Here is a 16,394-nt window from a genome sequence, read left to right on the forward strand (position 1 = left end):
AATAAGGTGCCAATCAAGAATATGAGAACATGAACAGGTTCTTTTACTATCCTGTAATCAAAAGTCAAATATGATTGGATATTATCACTATAATTCCCTGTCCAACAATTTGTAGTTATTTGGAAAGTTGTATATATCATTTATATCTGTCTAAAGTATTCTAATTACATAAAAAATGAGGCAAATGACTGTTAGTATAATTTCCCTTTATAGACTGTTTCCATGAGAAAATGGCTTCAATTTATTTTCTCCATATTGCACAGTTCCAGGAAGTAACTTGATATAAATGAGAAAACACTCTGTGAAACTAACTCTGAATCTCTTCCACTAATAAAGCTAAAAGATATATCCATTAACATCTGTAGTGAGACCAAAAACAGGTCACTGCCTCACATATCACAGGATACAATACATGTAGAAAAAGGGGATGCTTTCACTGCACAATGCCATGGCTGAACAGGACCATGCAATGGACCTTTAAAAGTTCAGCAAGCACGGCCACTACAATTCCCAAGTGCAATAAATTCATTTAGACTTTTAAAAGCTACAAGGCAATTATAATCTCCATTATTTTATTATCCAAATCATCTTTCATCACTTGTGAACAAAGTAACGAATTAACACGGCACACTGCAGAAATTGCAGGTGACAGGTTTTCTGCATAACCTTAAAATGTCAGTTAACACAAAGCCAGCCCTCTGTTATCTCCAGGTTCTGCATCCAGACTCAATGAACCTTAGATTAAAAAAGTAAAAAGTGGAAAAAAAAAAGCTGCATCTGCACTGAACATGTACAGGCTGTTTCTCTTGTCATTATTTGCTAAACAATACAAAATAAGTATTTACATGGCATTCTGTATTGCAAGTGATCTAACGATGAAACACAAGGCAGATGTCCACTATATGCAAAGTGTTTCGCTTGGGCACTCATCCACATAGAGCTAACTTCCTCTCTGAAATCAAATGAGATCCCTCCTGCCTTGCTGGAGACATTCTTTCCTTCCCAACATACTCAGCCTGGCCCAGTAAGTGCTTACAGTCAGGCCTAGCTTCCCAGCACACCCAGGGGGTAGTTTTCCCACACTCCGCTCAACACTGGACCTTCTTTAAAGTCCCAGGCCAAAGTTAAGCCTCCTGTCTGTTCTAGCCAGAAGCTGCAGCCCACGTCTTACTCACTGCCTCACTTACAGGAGCCAGCATCATGACGAAGGAAGTAGGGGAAAATAAATATGACCCTGTTCAGGACTTGAGGTACCACCAGTACAACTGCTGCAGAACAGAATAGAAGTACAGCTCACCTTGTTAATCTACAGACATAGACAGGCAGTTATTGTCAAAGTCTACCACAGGGAGGAGGCGGGAAGCATGGCATTGGATTAGGACTTTATTTCCAGGCAAGGAGGTAATTAAGAGACACTAATAACAGCAAGTAAAACTAAAGAGACTGGCGTCCTCAAGGGGGGGAGGGGTAAGGCAAACTACCAGTACTGAAATACGAGGTTAATGCTGAACCAAGAGTAAATGCTGAATTCTTTACTCCCCCCTGCCTGTTGCTGGAAGGAGTTCCAGAGACTGGGGCGTGACTCTGCACTAGGAAGCAGGAACCCAGATCCCAGGGTTGGTGTGGGGGCTGTCAGTGAAGCTAGATAGATCCAGGCAGAGTCAGTCCAGGCAGCAAGGATGACTAATACGGAAAGCTGACTCAAGAAATCATGAGTCATCTTTAAAAAAACCAACATCAGTGTCAGTAACTTCTCAGGCAACTGGGAACACATGTGCTTGGACAAATATTTTGGAATTTAATATCTAAGGCCAAAGCTGAATTACTCCTTCATTTTGCATAGGTCATTCTTATTTTTCGGGCCTCAGACATATTCTGTTACCAAATGAAGCGAATAGAGGCTGTTTAAAATATTTTTACCAGTAAAACATCGATAAGAGCAGACCTTTCGAAGAAATAAAATGATTATACTTGATGTCCTTCTGCTGAAGGGCCCAAAGCAGTCTCCCTCCAGGATCATTCTCCACAGTAAACAAGCCAGGGCAACAATGTCAGAATAAACGTGCACTTTGCTGTCTCCATCTCAGCTAGCCAATTAAAACCTGAATTATTCTAGAATAAGACATGAGTTCATTTTCCTCACACATTCCTTTCCAACTTAAAACACGTGTTAATTTCCTGTTATACAAAAGGCATTGTGTGCACTGCTAAAGAGATTACAAAAATAACTGAGACCAGAGGGGAAAAAAAACTGACTTTAAAAGCAAATTAAAAGGTTATTTTTAATCTGCTATATACCAAAACTGTAATACTTTAAGATTTAATTCAAAATACACTTTCTAGATATTCCTCCAATTCAAATATACTTAACTATTCCTGATACCCATAACATATATAGGTGGACCTCCAAAAATCCATTGCTAAGTGAAAGAAATCCAGAGGACTTCATGCTTCATAATTCCATTTATATGACATTTAAGACAGGGCAAGACCCAGTTTAAAAGTACTCCTCTGAATGGAGGGAAGAAAAGTTAGCCTGAAGGGGAACAAGTTTGCTGAAATGCTGTCTGCCTTGTTTTGGGTGGTTGGCTATACATCTGTCCTAACTTACCAAACTCAACAGTTAAGAGTGCATTTTACTGGACATAAAACAGACTTCTAAACCTGTTAACAAAAAATACCACTGTAAATGGAGTGGGGGGTGGTGAAGGGAGGGCAGGGGTATGGGGGAAAAAATGAGAACCAAGATCTGTCATGTAAAGGTACAAGATCCTAATGATGAATGGAAATGTACTGTATACCTAAAAAGTACCAATCAAGTCAATTAAAAAAAGTAATCTGGAAAAAAAATACCACTGGAAGAGAGAGTTTAGACAAAAGCACAGTAAAAGAGAATGGTGCTATCTCTTATACTTGACCTTAATGGCATTTACAAAGAAAAGATTCCCAATATGGAAGGCATAATCTGCAATAGATGGAAAAACAAATTCAATTACATAGTCATATTTCCTGATAGATGTCAGTCACGTGTGAAAAGATCCTAAGAGAAAAATAAGATTTGTGTATAGTAAATGAAAGCAGAATTTGCATCCATTTCCTTGTGTCCTATGAACAGAAAATAAACTTAGATTTGCACCTTCCATATCACTGTATTATCAGGGTGCCTGGGCCAGTCACGGGGAAGGAATTCTAGAAAGGGACACTCTGGAATTAGGATTTCTCAAAGGGAAATACTACCTTGAGAAGAGCATATTGGAGTCACCTCTGAGGTGACAGGCATTGATTCATACCTCCCTACCCACAGCCCCACCGATCCCGCACCCCCAGCTTGGTTGTGACTCAGATAAAGTCAGTCACTCTTCCTTCAGACAGGAGTGAGTCACACCCCTTAGCAATCAGGATAGGGAACCAGAAAACAAGCTCCCAGCTGAGAAGCCTGAAGACGATCTTCTTGGAGATCTGGAGAGGAAAAGATGGAGCGCAGGGAACAGCTAGCTGTACCTGCTCCATCTCTTTCTCTTTGTTAACTTAGAAACTGCACAGAATTGCTCAGACCAAAGCTCTCAGCACCTTCTCCTTTCACTTAAGAGAGACAAAACCGAACTACTACATGAAGAAGGAGGGACTCAAAGAACCAAGTTTTTTTGTTTTCCAACCAGTGCCAGTATCACAGCCAATCTACCAAAAAACAAAGGGGCCCCCAGACCATAAGCAACAGCACTGTTTAAAGGTGCGTTAACACCATGGAGCTCAGTATAAACACTCTCCGCATGGTGAATCCCCAGTACAAACGGGTCATGAGCCTGAAGCACAAATATATGTGGCACTTCACACGTTCACCCAATGCACATCTTGAACCTTCTAACAGTGACGCTTTTTAAAGAGATGATAATCTAAGACTGTGTTATTTTTAGAATTATGAAAATAACAGCTGCCCTTGTCAGCCATTCCCAGCAAAGGCCCCTCCCTTCCAACAGCCCTGGGAATTCTGTTCTCAGCTATGTTGTCCTGGTTCAGTCTCTGTTTTCACAGTCTTTAAACTTAATTTACTAGTACTCCGTTGAAATGTTTGTCTTCTCTACCAGCCTGCTTATTCTTTGAGGGCAGGAGCCATTTCTGTTATATCTGTTGCTCAATTCCTCAGGCCTATGTACAAAAGGGACTGAACAGATACCAGATAAATGAACAGAATTCTGTGTGCACCTTCATTTTTACTTTAACTGCTAATCGTGATTGTCAACTTGACTAGCAGATGAGTAAAATGAAAATCTGGGTGGGTCTTTGGTGGGTTTCCAGAGATAAATAATATGTTGGTCAGCAAACTACTGAGGGAGGACCTACTTCACCTGTGAGTGGCACCATACAACAGGCTTGCAGCCCAGACAGAATGAAAGAAGAAGGAAGAAATAGGCTGCATTCTTTACAAAAAAAAAACCCAAAAAACAAAAAAAACTCCATTCTGCTTGAGCAGGTATATCTTCTACTACTGCCATCACCTGTGGACCTTAGACTCCAGTTTCTTCAGCCTTTCAAAGAGAACTTACACAGCAACCTTCTAGAGACCTTCCAGGTCTTCAGTCTCACATTGGCGCTGCACCCTTGATCCCTCTTCTCCTGCAGCTTGTGGCTTCTAGGACTCTGAACAGCTGCTCGATCCTCTAGCTCTCCCGTGCAGTAACCACAGCCTCGCCTGCCTCTGACCCTGCAAGCCTACCTAATAAATCCCCTTGCATAATTTCATATATGCATAGACAGACAGACTGATATAAGCATACAGTACACCAATGCTTTGAGCTAAAATCATCATACAAATGACTCCCCCCGCCCCCACCCTTTTCTGAGACAGGGTCTCACTACATAGTTCAGGCTGGCCTCGAACTCACAGAGATCCTCCTGCCTCAGGATCCCAAGTGCAGGGATTACAGGCATGTGCCACCCTTGCCGGCATGTAAGTGATTTTTTAAAAAAAGCAGTGAATGTGATTTATGAAGGCTATTAAGTGCTAGCAATCCTTAGCCAGCTTGTAGAAAGTTTGTGTTTTGTGTTTCTTTTTCCAGCCAAATAAGTCGAACTTTTCAAAATAAGTATCTTGAAGTAGCAAACAAACCACTGGCCACAATTCAGGCAACTGTAACTCTCAGGAAAGCCATGATTATCCTATTGCTAAAAAGCTGTTTGTCATGTTTGCTTACCCTCAGAGCAAGGAAATGCTTGTCTGGAAATGTTCACATCTCCTCTACGATTTGCAGGCTCCAAGGAGCCCATCAGAGAATCAGTATATAGTGGGCACTAAATACTACCTAAGTGGAGGCAGCAAGCATGAAATGGGCTGCCAATCATCCCAGGAGCACAGAGGTGGAAGTCCAGGAGACAAGAAGAATTGCAATTCTGAGTACTATAACTGTAAGATGGAATTGTGGCTTTCACTGAGAAAGACCCTTCCATGAGAAGCTTACATATAACACAAATATTTTACACACTACTTTATTTGGGAATGAAAATAGACTTCTTCCTTCTTCTCTGCTCTTGCTCACTCACTCAAAAGGAATGGAATGCCTGGACTTTCTGAGGCCCTCTGTTACCGGAAGGCCAGCCAGCGTCTACGCTGTGGCAAGTGGACGTAGGCAGAACCACCCTTCACTTTCCAATATACAAAGCAAGAGGCATTATTGCAAATACCTGCTTTGCAAACTACATACAGAGCATTTCATTTTTACGTCATTATATTCAAAACAATTCAATGAGAGTAATAACTGCTTTGCGTATTCTTGTCTTCAGTTGTATCATTTTACCCTGTATCATATCCACAAGTTTTATTTAACCATCAACTTTTGAACACTACTCACTGAACCAAAAACTCTAGTCTCATGGGAAAATTAAACATGGTGGGATTTTGCTTTTTTTAAATTAACATACTATTAGAATAAGTAAAAACTGCATGTCTTTATTAAAAGTTCATATGATCAACATCAAGACTACTATTATTTAGACCTTAATATAAGATAATTTAAATCCTAAATTGACTAAAGATATCTTTACTTCACAATTTCTTTACTATAAAGGTGGTCAGTGTCTTCTAATAGTCCATTATAAACTTTTGACTATAGTCTGATACCTTTCTTACCAAAATTATATATCAAAGTGATATAAGTATATTATGAAATGTGCCTACTAGAAAATCATATTTCATTTAAATTAAACCCATCACTTGCACTCTGTCATGGAGTCATCAACTATGGGGCAGAGCCATCCCTTTAAGACTGTCTATATTGATATAATAAACTTTATAATTCTGTGACATAGTTCCTCCTATATATTATTATTCCTTCTACACTGTTCTGAGATGGAAACCAGGCTCCAAAGCTGTAGGAAATACCCGCGGGCTGATCCTTATCCAAAGGCCCTTTTCTCCTGTCACACACCTAAGAGCCGTATCTGTAATCTCTCACCCCTGTGCTCTCCACTCAAATGGTTAATGATGACCTTCTACTGGTGAGGCACAGAGGAAATGAAGACAAAAAATGACAATGACCTGCAGAAGTCAAAGGTACAGCTTTGGGAGAGGGGCAGGGAAAGACAAGTCTGGGCTAAGACAGAAGTAAAAGCAGGTACCCATAATATGAACCTCATTATGATTATGGAGAGCAGGAGTTTTGCATGGCATTCCTCTGCTACAACCCCACTAGGAAGCAGGTTCTCACATCAGCCCTACGCAGAGGAGAGGAGAAGCAGGCTACAAGCAAAGTCACACAATCCGTGAGTGACTGCATCAGCACCGTGATGGGTCTGCAGCTGTTTAGAACCAGAGCCGTCTGTCTGTGTGGTGAGAACATCTGGACAGAACTGGGGCAAAGGATCCTTAGGAGAATGGTGAGCAATTGAGGAACGAGACAAGGAAATGCATGGAATAAATTAAAAGACCACTTGCCAACATCATGGTCCACTTTGTTCTCAATACAAACAGCCATGTGTAACAGGACGCACTCCACACCCTTGGCCAAATAAAGGTGAGGCTATTTACGTCTGTAACAGATGGCAGAAGTCATCCTTTTAATTGCCTCAATAAATATCTGCAACATAACTCAGGTTTTCATCAAATCCACACCTTGAGAAAAGATCACCTTTGCTTGATCTCTAATAACTACACTTCACCAGGAGGTTCCAGAGGGGACGAGGGCGGACCTCCTCCAGCATGTGGCCTACTCACACCTCCTTCCCTCCAGATCCAAGATACACAGATTCCCAAGACATCCTCTCAGCCCTGTAGGGTGGGGCAGGGATAAGAGAATGACCGAGAAAGTTTTCTCTCAAGAGGCTCAGAACAGCTCCAATTCCAGAGATAATTAAAGAGGGAGAGCTGAAACTGAGAGTACCTGCATTACACATGAGAGAGAAGTAGGAAGGTGGAGACCAAGTGGAAAGGTTGAGGGCTAAACAGGTTTAAATATCAGGCCAACCACCCGGCCTCCTGTGCACAGCCTGACTGCCCTACCGTCATTGGTCAGTAAACCCCAATTTTCCACTCTGTCATAGTGGAATCACATAGAATCTGCCCACTGAGAATTTCACCATTAAGCCAGGCATGGTGGTGAATGATTGTAATCCTACAACTCAGGAGGCTGAGGCAGAAGGATTGCTGTTAGATTGAGGCCAACTTGGGCTGCATAGCGAGGACAAAGCCTGACTGAACTACAGAGCAAGACCCTGTCTCAAAAAAAAAACCAATTTCACCATTAATCTTTCCTCTGATCTGTGACATTCTACAGGCTCAATCTGATAAAGGCTACTCATTTACTTAACTGTCTCCTTCCTCACTTGCTGTGCATACAAGTACACGACGATACACAGGAGCACGCACACATTGGTTAGGATTGGTGGACAGCAACTGGGGGAATGGGATAAGCCTCAAGGGACTACATCCATGAGCCATTTATTTATGTCAGCTCCTAGGGCTTTTGGTAAGGTTTCTCCAAAAAGATTATTTCTGCAATGTTTCCTGGAATTTGGAGAACACTGTCAACCTATTTGAAGAACGGTGAGAATATAGGGACACCACACACACACACACACACACACACACACACAATAATTATCTTTTAGCAGAACCCATATGCTATTACTCAACTCCTTTATCTTTAAATACACACATCTGCAGCACAGCCACTGTCAGGACTATCCTCAGTCTGACACTAAACAGCTCCAGGATGTACACAGTGATAGAGAGCAACACCAAACAGACATTTGCCTTCCGGGGGAAACGACTTGGTGATACTGATAGGGAAGGTTAAGAATATCAGTTCCCAAAACTACTTTTTTCTTTTTAAGGATTTATATGATTGTCACTGCCACTTACAGTGTCTGAGTGAAAGGGCCTCCTCCCCACCTGTACACGCCCACCTCACCTGCTCCCAGCAACCACTCAGGGCTGAGCAGGTTTCCCGAAAGCCAGGACTCTAGCCTCAGGCAACAGGCTCCAGGTGAACAGCACAAAGTGCTGGCTGACCACAAACACAACTTGCCTGACTGTAAGATTTTCTTTTTGCCTTCTTACCACTCCACATCAAAAGCAGACAATTACTTTTATAAGCTTTCTCATTTTATTTACTTATTTATTTTTGGTGTTTTGGGGGGGCATTTAGTGGTGGTAGTAGTGGTGGTGGGGCTCTTTAGGGATTACTTTTTTTACAGAGAAACCAAGAAGCTCTTGCCAAAATCTATTTTTCTTTGTTCCCAAACAGCCCCTAAGATCAGTAACTTATACTTGGCTTCTTTACCATTTGTATCACTTAGAAAATGATGATTTTTGGTATTTTGTTTTCTGGGTTTTTCTTTCAGAAAAAGTACCTTATGTTTTACACAATGGAAACATTCAGGACTTGTTTAGTAATAGAAGGAAAGAAAATGATAAAATGAATACAATTATTTCAAATCATTACAGAAATTATAACTTTAAAAATACAGTGTTCATGGGCCGGGGCTTTAGCTCAGTGGTTCTGCCGCCTGCCTCGCAAGTGCAAAGACCCGAGCTCAATCCGTGGTACCAAAAAAAAAAAAAAAACTGTTTAAAACAAAACACTTAGGAAAAAAAAGGTAATATTCTTGTTAGAATAATTTTTCATAAGAACAGCCCAAATTAAAAAACAAAATACTTAAGATTCTAGTGGATGCCACAAGAAAAACATCATTTTGTCTGCCAAAGCCAAAGATTATCTTTCAAATATCTAGCTAGAATGTCTGGAGAAATAATAAAAATTTGATTTTGTAAACAATCTTAGAGTTTCTATAAACAAGACTTATTATGCATAATTGTACATTGTAAAAGAACATTTATTGTTCATATCTTTGACCTAGAGCTAAACTTCTGCCAAAGTTAAAATATTATAGAAAAGAGATTTTTTTAAAGACCAATATCCTGTTTTGTTTCCAATTTCAAGTATTTGTTATTTTAAAATACTGTTGAAAATGGTAGTTCTAATGTTTCAGAATGAAAGCATTACATATAAAAGCAACATCTGGACTTCACAAAGAATATATTTTCTTTCTCTTTGATTTTTGGCTGTGGAATAACTTCACTGCAGCAAGATCTGTCAATTAGTATTCAGATATGTAATAATGGCAGTAATAAATTGGCAGAAAAAGCTGCCTATTAACCCTTCAACTTGTCTTCTACACAAACATTCCCTATGATATGTTTTGGCTGCACAGTATCTGAGTTACTCTTTGGTCCATGTCCAATATATTCTATTGTTGTCATATTTAACCTGTACTGTGTTCTTCAAACTGGCTGCTTCTTGAAATGGATGCTAACTGATTTTAGTCCTGGTACTAAAAAAAGACAAAACTAAAGGAAAACCAAAGATAATGATAATAATAATAACGGGACTAGGGATATACCTAAGTAGTAGTTTGCCCAGCTCTACATAAAAAGAAATAATAATAAGGGCCAGGGGATTTAGCTCAGTGGTGCCGAGCCTGCCTGGCAAGTACAAGGTCCCGAGTTCCATCCCCAGTACCAAAATAATAATGATAATAGTAACAATAATTATGATGTATAAATCATTTATTACATTGAATTCCCAAAAAGCTCTTTATGTAAGATTTACAACTCAGTCCAGCAGTACATTTCCATGGCTGCAGGTAAGTGGAAATGGTTTTTGTCCTAAAACTAGCTATTTTTGCAGAGATCCATCCCTCAATGCATGGTATCTAAAGCAGGTTGGGCAGCTTAAATCACATAGCAGGCAAAACTTCCATGAAAATCTACCAGTCCCACCATACATGGTTTCCTTTGCATCCACTATTTGAAAAGCATTATGCTAATCCTATCATGACACAAAAATAAGTAAGATAGAGCTTCTCCCTTCAAGATTATATTTTGGTGTTAAGATGTAAAAAGTCTATAACATGAAATACAAACTGATAAGTTTAACAGGAGAAAACCTAAAGTACTAGCTACAGTGAAAACTTTTATTAAAATGTAATAATTTTAACATAGCCTGCCACAAATACCAGTTTAAAAGTTCAATGCCATCCTTTACTTTAAGGCTATGTTGTGGAATTCTTAATAATATTTGATTATCTCCTCTCGTGAATGTCAGAATTAAAATCATGTCTCTAATGGAAATCTCCCCAGGAGCTTTTGATCTGATTTTCTTGGCTTCTAAAAGAAAATAAAAGTCAGTGTAGAGCAGACCAGTGCACATAGCTGTTCAGACACCCTGAAAAAACAGACACATTCCAGGAACCATGAGCTGCACAAGAAGAGATTGGAAAACCTTTTAGAAAGCAACTATTTGACTCAAAATTAGATATGAAAGAAAGCCATGACTGCGAGTTTGCAATTGAAAATGAAAGCTTTACAAAGGGAGCCAGACCAACTATACTGAGAGAGAAAAACTTTCAGGATAATATGCTTTGTGTTTTCGTTTTTTAACTCTCATTCCTGTGGCAGAGAACATAATGTGTATAGACAGTGTGTATCTAATGTATGGTCCCCCTGTCACAGGGCATAAGGCAGGGTAGTATCGGGGTTTGTTTCTGGGGAGATCACTGTGCCTTTAGGAATAAGCTGGATGCTCCACTTCATAGCCTCATCTCCTCATCTGTCTCCTCTGTCTTCCAGGGCTGGCTCGGGTACAGGCACTGTTGTCCTGGATTCCTTGAAGCAAGGTCACATGCTTTCTCCTTGGTACCACTTGGTGCCATGCTTTCCCCTCGTACACACCTGATTACAGCAATAATCACAGACTGCAGCAATTAATACTCCGTATCTGTTTCCTGACTAGATAGCGAGGCAGTATAGGGCAGGGGTTCAAAATCCAACAGTGTCTGATAGAACAAGTACACTCAACATTTTTCACATAGATAACAGTATCACTGAAGAAGAGAATTCTACTAGGGCTATAAAAACCACAAAGCATTACATTAAACAAATTGTTCTGAAAAAGTAAATCATTCCATTCCTTCAGCAAGCGTTTGCTTGGCACCTACATAATCACCCTTACAGATTCGTTTTAAGACTCAAAGCATCGGCCTTCAGGGAGCTAACATTGCAGAGGAGGGTGAGGAAAAAGACACAATTTTTAGAAAATTTTGTCAGTGGGATGTCTACAATATTCGGGGCATTTTGCATGATTTCTAGATCCAGTTATCGAGAAATGTATTCCCCCAATTAGAGATAGTGAGTTCACAGATAATAACAGACAAAATACAGGGTGGATAATAATGTCAAAGAACCAAAAAAATAAGGACTGTGTCAATTCCCTGGGATGCACTTTGAGGTGAAGGAGTAATATCACCCTCCTAGATTTGTGACAGACTTGGGAGGAGGAGGAGGAGCTGTTAAGAAAGAGAGGTGAGGCTGAAATTACTAAGAAAGGAATGGTTCTGAACCAAAGCCAGAGAGAAAATTATAGGACTTGCTGGAACAACAAAGAATCCTCCCCTCCTGCTGCCACTTTCCTTCGAATTCCTCAGTTCAAGTGCTCCTCTCTGCTTGCCAGGACCAGACGCCTACAGATGCCACCTTGTTCATAAAGATGTCACGGTGCTTCCACATTTCATTGGTCACTGTAGAAGTTTCTAAATCCAACTGCTGGAAAGACTTACTCTAACACTCCCTTTTCCACTCCACTTTACAATATGATACGGGGGAGAGCTTTCCAAAAGCAAATCCGATCCTATCAGCACTTCAAGGAACTCCCAAATTTCTTTCTTTTTTTGAGACAAGGTCTTGCTATACAGTTCAGACTGTCCTGGAACTCACCATGGAGACCAGGCTGGCCTTAAACTCACTGCAATCCTCCTGCCTCAGCCTTCCAAGTACACCACCATGCCCGGCTTGGGAACTCCCAAACCTCATACAGGATGAAACCCCAAATCCTTAAAGTGTAGAGGAAGCTTCATGATGTCACCCGTGACATCCCCCTCTGTATCTACTCTGGCATCCCCTCAACACAGGGAACTCCTCCGAGCTCCAGACTTCCTGACCTGTGTGCACCTGCCTGGCCCTTCAATACCTGGCCCCACAACTCTCCTGTGAAGCTCTTTCCCATTCTCCCATAGTTCTGTACACAGCTCCCAGGCATTTATTCCAAATGTCTGCTGCCAATGACCCCCTCCTCCTCAAAGATAGAGATACATCTTACACATTTTTAAAGGGTCCCACATCTACCAGAACACCTCATCCTGCACCCAGCTCCGATATATTGCTCACTTAATGTTGATGAAACAATACTGGGGTCAGGCCAGATTTGCGGGTGACTGAACAAGAAGCGTGAGGGAAAAAAGTGGACTGGTATGGTAAGACAAGTCTACCTAAAAACACGATGGTTAAAGGAACCAATAAGGACAATGCAGTGGCACACCTGGACCAGTATCTCTCAGAGGTAAGGCGCCCTCACCTGTCTACCTCCTAGTAATGTGAGCATCAGCAGTATATATCAGAGCAAGCACTGCCAGAACCAGACTGGGAGCCAGACACATTAAACCATCCACCATCTAAACTAGGAACCCAGAACAAGCAACCAACCACCCAGACAAAACCTTTCCATCTGAATGCCCTGGGTACTTCTTGACAGCTCCGTTTTGGAACAACTTTTCTTCCCTCAACAAATTTTAAACCATAGAGAACGCACACTCACAAATGAAACAGTATACTAGTATAATCTAAATTTCTAAATTCTGCCATAAAAGATGCTCCTATCACTTTTTACATCAATAGGAAGAGATGTTGAATCATATCACTGATTAACTGGGGGTGGGAAAAGCACTGCAGACAAAGCAGCCAACAACACCTTCTGCCACGAGGCAGGGTTACAATAACCCGTGGTCTCTACTAGTGCAACAAATACTACAAGCCATGGATTTTCAGTCACTTCTGCTTAGATGTGACTTCTGTGGTTGGTTTTTGAGGCTGATGTAGAAAATAAGTGGCCTTTTGCAAAAATGCTCTATGCCAACAGATAACCTCATAAGCAAACCTCGTAGCCATAATTTCTGGTGGCCATGAGTTAGGCAAACAAGAAAAACACCATTATAAAATTTACATCTTTAATCTTATTCCACATAAGGAAGCAACCATGATGCTTAAGCACTGAACAGTGTTCCAGTAGTAAGCAGAACTCACTGCTTCAACTTAATGACCTTACCTCCTGTGTATGAGAAAGCACACTTCCATGTAAGTATATAAAACAATTCTATAATACAATCAGGGAGTACATCTAGATGGAAAACTTTTCTGTCTCATGCAAATTTGCTTATGATAATGTCTACTTTATGCCCAGAAACCTGTCAAAATACCTCCTTCCCTAAATTATAAAGTTAATATGTAGGAAGGATTTCACAGAAATCTTCAGCATTCGAGTGGGTTTTAAACTACTACAACAACTACTGGTAACACCAAGTACTAGGAGAAATATATTAGTCAATAGCATTGAACATTACAAAACCAGGGGCAGAGGCCAAAAATTATTATAATTTCACCAGTCTCCTCTCCCATATTTGGAAACCATTTTGTAATAACTTTGTTAATAGCCTGTACACCAGTACCAGCCTACCTCCAGTGACCTTTAACAAGGCTTATTGTAACAACATAAGCTTTCAATCGACATGGGCAAATATTTTCTGATATAAAAATCATTGCAACCTGTACCAAACTTGTATTTAAAAAAACAACCAAAAATGCTTAAATCAATTTAAATATGTGTCACTTGGTATAAAATATGTTAACTGATTTACACACTAGGAAGTATTCATATGAGTAGTTTCTGGAGGGTGGGAGAGGAGGCATGGTAATAGATACACCTTCACTGAATAGAGAACATGCGTGAATTACCACTGTAATTAAGAGCCCAGCTGGGGATTTAGCTCTGTGGTTTCTTGCAAATGCAAGGGTTGGAGTTCAATCCCCAGTACTGGGGGGGGCAGCTAAGTAAATTCTAAATTAAAAAAAAAAAAAAGAGCCCAGTGCTCATGGTGAATTTTATGATGCCTTATCAGATAAACAGAGACTACACAAAATTAGTTTTTCTTTCTAAATTGAGATCTATTGATGGTACAGTAGAATAAATCAAACTTAGAATCTCTTGCTTAAGTCAATTTCCATTTGGGCTTTTACCTCATTTATTTATAATACTTAATATAGACAATGACATCTCACCATAAGAAAAACATCGTCCTAGGAAACTATTTGTGTTAATTTTATTGTAACTTTTAAAACTTTGCTCCCATTATTTGTATTTTTTATGTAATCGTCATTTACTACCTAAACCTGCTAAAAGAAAGAAAAAAAAAAAAAAACTAGCATCATAGGTTCTGTGTCCAGAGCTGTGATTAGGTGGGAAAAAGTCCTAATCTGTACAGATACTGCAAGATGAAAACCTAGGTTTGCAGGTGAGCAGCTAAGCAGATCAGATCAGTTTTCACTAAAAATACTATTTACTATTTTCATAAAGATGAATACTTAATAAATTGTTCTCATCTGCATGAAAAGTAAAGCTAAACCACCGAGTATAACCCCCTCTATTTGATTTGTGCCTAGAAAAAAAAATTACCAAATTCTTTTTAGTGATCAGTGCCAAAAATGTGAAAGGAAGAAAAATCACACTCAACTCCTAAAATTACGTTACTCCCAAAGTTAACAGAGAAGAATATGGCTTTAGGATGGGAGATGGAGCTGTCTGTTTCAAAACTGATTTGGCATCAGGAGATTGGGCCGGAGTCGCCAGAACAGACCGCATGGTAATTTAATCAGTCTTCCGGAGAGACCAATATATTATCATTCCCTGACAGTGATCTATTTAGGGATCTGATTTTCTTCCTGCTCTTCTCATTCCTTTCCCCTTCCTCACACCCTCTCCTTTCTTTTGTTTGCTCTTTCGCTTAACAGCTGTCCCTCATTCAGTCCACCACTCCTAAGGAGAAAGGAGCCACCCGGGCTTGCTCCCCGAGCTCCAGGGCCTCTGCGGTCGAGTAGGATCCCTTCCCCCGTGCACTCCGCAGAGGAAGAAGGATTCCGGCCCGCGTGCAGCGGCCACAAATCTGTTCCCGGGCCGCCCCGCCCTGCCCCAGCCCTCCTTCAGAGCAACCCCTTCGCTTTCACTTTAGACGGGATTCAGGTGGGTCTCAGCCTGCCCCAAATCTAGGCTAGCTCCCGGGACCCCGCCCACAGGCTCGCCACTGCACCCAGCTCTGCGAAACCCCAGACTGGTTGGAGACGCAGGAAATGACCCAAAAGTTGCTTCTGGGCCGAGACTTCCGCGCCCCGACGCGTCCCCAGGCCGCCGAGACTTTCTGGGGGCTGCGTCCCCTTCCTCTCCCGGGGCTGTGCTCGGGCTCCCCCACCCAACGGGCGGACGCAAGAACCGGGACTCGGCCACAGCCCCGGCCGATTGCGCAGACCCCGAACTTCTCCCCGAGCCCGCTAGGGCTCCCGGGGACACCTCACGCTCACCGATGTCCCCATCCTCCTCGTCGTCCTCCTCCTCCTCCTGTTCCATGTCTAGCAGAACGTTCCTGGTCATCATTTGCATGTCTCCCCCCGGAGGTGGCTCCGAACTTGGCGGGAAGTTGGGGGCTCTGCGGTCCCGGAAGGGCGCAGTTCCTGGGGAGCCCGGCGGACGCCCTGGAGGGAACTGCAGCGTTTGTCTCTGGCGCTGGGGAAGCCCTGTTCGGGGCTGCCTCTGAGCATGCCCAGTGCGCGGGCAGCGGGAGGATGAACTTCCCAGCTTCACCGGCGCTGGGAGGCGGGCGGGTTCGCGTCCTGCACCCGGGTGCACTACGCGCCCGGGAGGCGACGCAGCCCGGGCAGTGTGAATGCGAGGTCTGCGCGTGGTCCCTCAGCTTTGTATTCTAAAGTCAGATTTGGACACAAACGGAAGTTTGCTTTTTTTTTT

General features: G+C 41.6%; 1 protein-coding gene across 1 annotated transcript in view; it reads right to left on the reverse strand.

Annotated features, from left to right (window-relative positions):
* Positions 1-16,366, reverse strand: part of Ano6 (anoctamin 6) — a 199,669-nt gene extending 183,303 nt beyond the window's left edge. Inside the window, exon 1 of the mRNA XM_010638370.3 lies at positions 15,953-16,366. Within this exon, the coding sequence (XP_010636672.1) occupies positions 15,953-16,031 (79 nt within the window). The 5' untranslated portion in view covers positions 16,032-16,366. The remainder of the gene's footprint in view (positions 1-15,952) is intronic.
* Between the last annotated feature and the right edge of the window lie 28 nt (positions 16,367-16,394).

The sequence above is a fragment of the Fukomys damarensis genome, unplaced genomic scaffold (assembly GCF_012274545.1).
Source record: "Fukomys damarensis isolate Sample0158 unplaced genomic scaffold, DMR_v1.0_HiC HiC_scaffold_15, whole genome shotgun sequence".
NCBI classification, from domain to species: Eukaryota; Metazoa; Chordata; class Mammalia; order Rodentia; family Bathyergidae; genus Fukomys; species Fukomys damarensis.